This window comes from Rhinolophus sinicus, chromosome 18 (assembly GCF_057876585.1).
Source record: "Rhinolophus sinicus isolate RSI-liver-muscle chromosome 18, RSI-T2T, whole genome shotgun sequence".
NCBI classification, from domain to species: domain Eukaryota; kingdom Metazoa; phylum Chordata; class Mammalia; order Chiroptera; family Rhinolophidae; genus Rhinolophus; species Rhinolophus sinicus.
The window spans coordinates 13,880,493-13,886,697 of record NC_142518.1 but is presented as its reverse complement, the minus strand read 5'-3'; the positions used below and the strand labels follow the sequence as shown (position 1 = coordinate 13,886,697).

At 39.6% G+C, this 6,205-nt stretch overlaps 1 protein-coding gene across 1 annotated transcript; it reads left to right on the top strand.

Moving 5' to 3' along the window:
- The first annotated feature begins 281 nt into the window (after positions 1-281).
- On the top strand, positions 282-1,472 carry LOC109439459 (melanoma-associated antigen B5-like). Its single transcript, XM_074323985.2, has one exon. It carries the CDS (start codon positions 282-284, stop codon positions 1,470-1,472), a length of 1,191 nt encoding a protein of 396 aa, XP_074180086.2.
- The last annotated feature ends 4,733 nt before the right edge of the window (positions 1,473-6,205 follow it).

The window sequence follows — 6,205 nt, the reverse complement described above, 5'->3', positions numbered from 1 at the left end:
CTTGAATGTGAAACAAAAGACTCCTAAAACTAGAAGATGGCCAGCCCCTGCTGTCCCATCAGTATGCTAGAGTCAGAGCACACAGAATGCAGCTGAAAGGGGACAGGCCGATTAGAATAGGAGCCCTGTGGGTTTTTCGAGCAGTGCCATTGAGGAGAATTGCAAACTTAGCCTTCCTTATAACCAAGTGGTATTTCCATGCCGAAGGTGCACACATCCTCTCAACCTTCCACCCCAGGTGCCCTCATCAATGTGCCTGACCATTGTCCTGGACCACAGTCATGCCTCGGGGTCAAAAGAATATGCCCCGTGCCCATGAGAAATGCAACCGGGGTCGCGATGACTCCAAGAGTCACAAGACACTTCAGGCAGTATCAGTAGTGGAAGAAGAGACCCCCTGCTGCTCTTCTTCTGTTTTGGGGGGTAATACAGTGGAAGAAGAGACCCCCTGCTGCTCTTCTTCTGTTTTGGGGGGTAATTCAGTGGAAGAAGAGACCCCCTGCTGCTCTTCTTCTGTTTTGGGGGGTAATCCAGTGGAAGAAGAGACCCCCTGCTGCTCTTATTCTGTTTTGGGGGGTAATCCCCAGATTCCATCAGCTACAGAGACAAGTAGCACTTCCCAGGGCTCTTGGACAGCCTCATCTACCACCATTGCCTCTTCGGGTTCTTCTCACACCAGATCCAGTACAGATGATGAAAGCCTAGATGAAGAACATGCATGTTCCTCTGACACCTTATCTTCTGCGAACTCATGGAGTGAGATTCTCACTATGAAAGTGGAGTTGGTGGAGCAATATCTTATATACAAGTATAAAATGAAGCAGCCCATTCTGAAGGAAGAGATGATCCAGATTGTAGGCAAAAATAACCGAGACGAGTTGGATGACATCCTCCAGAAAGCCTCTAATCGTATTGAGGCCGTCTTTGCAGTGGACTTGAAGGAAGTCAGCTCAAGCAACCACTCATATCGCCTTGTGAGCAAACTGAACCTCCCCAATAATGGGAGGGTGTATGCTGGCCGGGGATTACCCAAGACGGGTCTCCTCATGAATATCTTGGGCCTGATCTTCATCAAAGGCAACCGGGCCAGCGAGGAGGAGATCTGGGAATTCCTGAACATGCTGGAAGTATACGCTGGGAGGAAGCACCACGTCTATGGGGAACCCAGGAATCTTATTAACACAGAGCTGGTGCAGCTACAGTACCTGGAGTACCGCCAGGTACCTGACAGCGAACCTGCACGCTACGAATTTCTGTGGGGCCCGAGAGCTCACGCTGAAACAAGCAAGATGCAAGTCCTGGAATTCTTGGCCAAGCTTAATGAAACAGTCCCTAATGCTTTGTCACCTTGGTATGAAGAGGCTCTGCAAGATGAGAGAGCACGAGCCACAGAGGCAGTGAGGGCTGCCACTGGTGCCACAGCCGGACATGATATCACAGCCCCAGCTTCTCCCACACCTAGTGATGTCTGAGGATTTTTATCAAGATAAAAAAATGACAGCACAATAGGGATTTTCATCAAAACATGAAAGAATCCCACAGTAAAATTTTTGGGAGAATGGAAGAGAAAAAATAAATAAACATCATAAATCTTCATTTTCCTGACTCCTTTCAGTCTTTTGTTTTGTAAAATTGATTTATAACTTGGTATGCTTAGCATATTAAAGAATGTAGGAGACAGTAAATCTTAACAAGTTAGACCTCTCACTCACTCTCTCTTCTATTCGCAAAACGTAATTCAGCATCTGCGCTTTGGAAGGCTCTGTGCTAGTACTGGGGGTGCAGAGATAAAGACCCAGCCTCTGCCCATAGAACTTTGGAAGCTTGGAGCTTCAGTCATGTAAGGAAGATGTTGAGATCCCCTCTATGACTTACAGGAAAGCAAAAAGGATGAGTGAGACGGGAGGGGTTCCAGGTGAAAGCAGTCAAGTATAAACCCCCTGAGGCAAGGCAGTTTAAGTTTTGGAAGCTACAAGTCAGTCCCCGCAATACACTTTTTAAAAAAAATTTTATTTTATTAAATTTATTGGGGTGACAATTGTTAGTAAAATTACATAGATTTCAGGTGTACAATTCTGTATTACATCATCTATAAATCCCATTGTGTGTTCATCACCCAGAGTCAGTTCTCCTTCCATCACCATATATTCGATCCCCCTTACCCTCATCTCCCACCCCCCACCCCCCCACCCCTTAAACTACATGGTGGACTGTATGAGGCTATGGGACTGGTGAGCAGAGGCCAGATCCTCAGATGATCAGGCCTCTGATCGTCTGAGTTGAGAGAAAATATTTGACTGGAAAACTGCACTGTGCTGTAAGGTCTAAAATTAAGGCCCAATAATATGGGCTGCCTGGACATTTGGTGAAACCAGCAGGGCCTCACATCCCCTAAATGCAAGTTCCCCTCCATAGTCTTCAGTTGCAGATAAGGTCCCCTAGCAAACAACCAGCTTTATAAGGGGACAAAGCATAGATCTTGCTCATTCCTAAGCAGCAGTCGTCTGTTCCCTACCAGCCTGCAGAATTTTGCAGACAATCTGATTACACGCTGCCATGGGAACTAGGGGTTAGCTCACCCTCTTGATATCACAAACGCCCCCTCCCAAAGACACTGTTTCTTCACTCTGTTCCCAAGTGCCCATGCGGCACAGTGGGGCACGCGGTGTCCTCCCCGTCCTGTGAGTATACATGTTTAATAAACAGCTGTCTATCTGATCTCTACAGTGTCCAGTGTTGTTTGTGTGGACACCCCATGACCATAGTGCGGAAATTCCTTCCTTACCTCATGGGTAAACAGAAGGCCATAAAACATGCTCTTATGAATTACGTTGGGATGGTAGATAACCCAGAAAATAATGTCCACCTGGGGCAGTGTATTAGTTATCTCAGGCTGCTATAACAAAATACCCCAGACTGGGTGGTTTAAACAACCAAAATGCATTTTCTCACTGTTCTGGAGGCTGGAAGTCCAAGATCAAGGAGATGGCAGGTTTAGTTTCCTCTGAGGCCTCTCTCCTTGACTTGCAGATGGCTACCATTTTCACTTGGCTATCTCGTTGTGAGTGCATCCATGGTGTCTCCTTGTGTGTCCTAATATCTTCTTATAAGGACACCAATCAAATTGGATTATGGACCACCCTAATGGCTTCATTTTAACTTAACCATCCTTTGAAGACCTGATTTGCAAAGGGGAATAGAAATAAGATGCATGCTGAAGAAAAAAGACTACTATATATGTATGAAACTTCATTTTATATCAATTTATTGGTAACTACTGGGAAAAATCTGGAACTGAGACACATAACATTAAAAAATGGGAAACATAGAATCATAGGATACCACCAAACTAAAATAACAGAAATGCAAAGGCAAAGAAACAATGGAGACACCAAGCTACCAGAAAACAAAGGATAAAATGGCTACAGGAAATCCTCACATATCAATAATCACCCTTAATGTAAATGGCCTGAGCTCACCAATAAAAAGGCACAGAGTAACAGATTGGATCAAAAAGAAAACCCAACCATATGCTGCCTTCAAGAAACACATCTCAGCTACAAGCACAAATATAGACTCAAAGTGAAAGGGTAGAAAATGGTACTCCAAGCAAATGGCATCTAGAGAAAAGTGGTCATAGCCACATTTATATCTGATAAAATGGACTTCAATGTAAAAAAGATAACAAGAGACAAAGGTGGACATTTCATAATAACTAAAGGGACAATATATCAAGAAGACATAACACTTGTCAATAGGGAGCACCGAAATATATAAAGCAACTTCTAACAGAACTAAAGGGAGAAACTTACAAAAACAATTATAGTAGGGGAACTAAATACATCATTGACAGCTATGGGTAGATCATCCAAACGTAAAATCAATAAGGAAATATCTGCCTAAATGACACATTAGACCAAAGGGACATAATTGACATTTACAGAGCCTTTCATCCCAGAACATCAGATTATATATTCTTCTCTAGTTACATGGAAAATTCTCAAGGATAGACCATATGTTGGGGCACAAAATTAGCCTCAACAAATTTAAAAATATTGAAACCATACTAAGCATGTTCTATGATTGCAATTCTTTGAAATGGAGATCAACTGAAAAGAAAAAGCAGGAAAAACCATGAATATGTGGAAATTAAACAACAAGCTACTAAAGAAAGACTGGGTCAAAGAAGAAATAAAAGGGCAGATCAAAAGATGCATAGAAATAAATGAAAATGAAAACATAACATATCAAAATTTGGAGGATGCAGCCGCAGCAGTAATTAAAGGGAAGTGTTTTTTTTGTTTGTTTGTTTTTGTTTTTGTTTTTTTTTATCAGTACAGGCCTATCTCAAGAAACAAGACAAATTCAACATAAACAACATGACATTACATCTTGAAGAACTAGAATAAGAAGAACAAATGAAGCCCAAAGTCAACACAAGGAAGAAAATAATAAAAATGAGAGCAGAATTAAATGAAATAAAAAACAAAATGACAATAGAAAAAAATTAATGCAACAAAGAGCTGGTTCCTTGAAAAGATTAATAAAGTTGGCAACACCCCGGCTAGATTTACTAAAGAAAAAAGACAAATAAACAAAATCAGAAATGAAAGAGTAGTTATGAAAGATACCATAGTAATACAAAAGATCATACAAGAAAGAATACTATGAAAGACTGTCCACCAAAATAAATAACCCAAAAGAAATGGACAAGTTCTTAGAAATATATAACCTTCCTAGACTGAATCATGAAGAACTGGAAAATCTAAATAGACGAATCAACAGTAAGAAAATTGAAATAGTCATCAAAAACCTCCCCAAAAATTAAAGTCCAGAAGCAGATGGCTTCATTAGTGAATTCTACCAAACATTCAAAGATGATTTAATGCCTGTCCTCCTCCAAAAATTGAAGAAGAGACAATAGTTCTTAACTCACCTTATGAGACCAACATTATGCTGATACCAAAATGATAAGGATAACACACACACAAAAGAAAACTACAGACCAGTATCTCTGATGAAGACAGATGCAAAAATCTTAAACAAAATACTAGCAAATCAAATACAATACATTTAAAACATTAGTATTACAAGCAAGTGGGGTTCATTCCAGGGGTGCAAGTATGGTTCAACATATGCAAATCAATTAATGTGATACACCATATAAACAAAATAAACGATAAAAGCCATATGATCATATCAATAGATGCAATAAAAAAAGCATTTGACAAGATATGAAACCCATTTATAATTCAAACACAATAAAATGCATATAGAAGGAAAGTGCGTCAACATAATAAAGGCTATATACGACAAACCCTCAGCTAATATCATGCTTAATGCTGAAAAACTGGAAGTGTTCCCTCTAAGATCAGGAAGAACACAAGGATGCCCCTTCTCACCACTGTTACTCAACATAGTATTAGAAGTCCTAGTCAGAGCAATCAGGCAAGAGAAAGAAAGAAAAGGCATCCAAATTGGGAATGAAGAAGTTAAATTATCACTCTTTGCAGATGACATGATGCTATATATAGAAAACTCTAAAGACTACACCCAAAAAACTATTAGAAATAAATACAGTGAAGTTGTAGGATTACAAAATCAATGTACAAAAATCCATTGCATTCCTATATACTAACAATGAAATTTCAGAAAAAGAAATGAAAAAAATATTCCTTTTGCAATTGCAACAAAAAGAATAAAATACATAGGAATAAACTTAACAAAGCATGTGAAGAACCTATACAATGAAAACTACAAAACATTATTAAAAGAAGTTGAAGAAGACACAAAGAAATAGAAAGACATTCTGTGCTCATGCATTGGAAGAATCAGCATACGTAGTTAAAATGGCCAGATTACCCAAAGCAATATGCAGATTTAATGCAATCCCCATCAAAATCCCAAAGCCATTTTTTAAAGAACTAGAACAAAAGAATCATCAGATTTGTATGGAATGTCAAAAGACCCCAAATAGCCAAAGCAATCCTGAGAAAAAAAGAACAAGCCTGGAGGTATCAGACTCCCTGAATTCAATTTATATTACAAAGCGACAATAATCAAAACAGCATGGTATTGGCAGAAAAACAGACACACAGACCAATGTAGTAGAATTGAGAACCCAGAAATAAACCCACATATATATGAGCAGATAGTTTTTGACAAAAGAGCCAAAAACATACGATGGAGAAAAGAAATCCTCTTT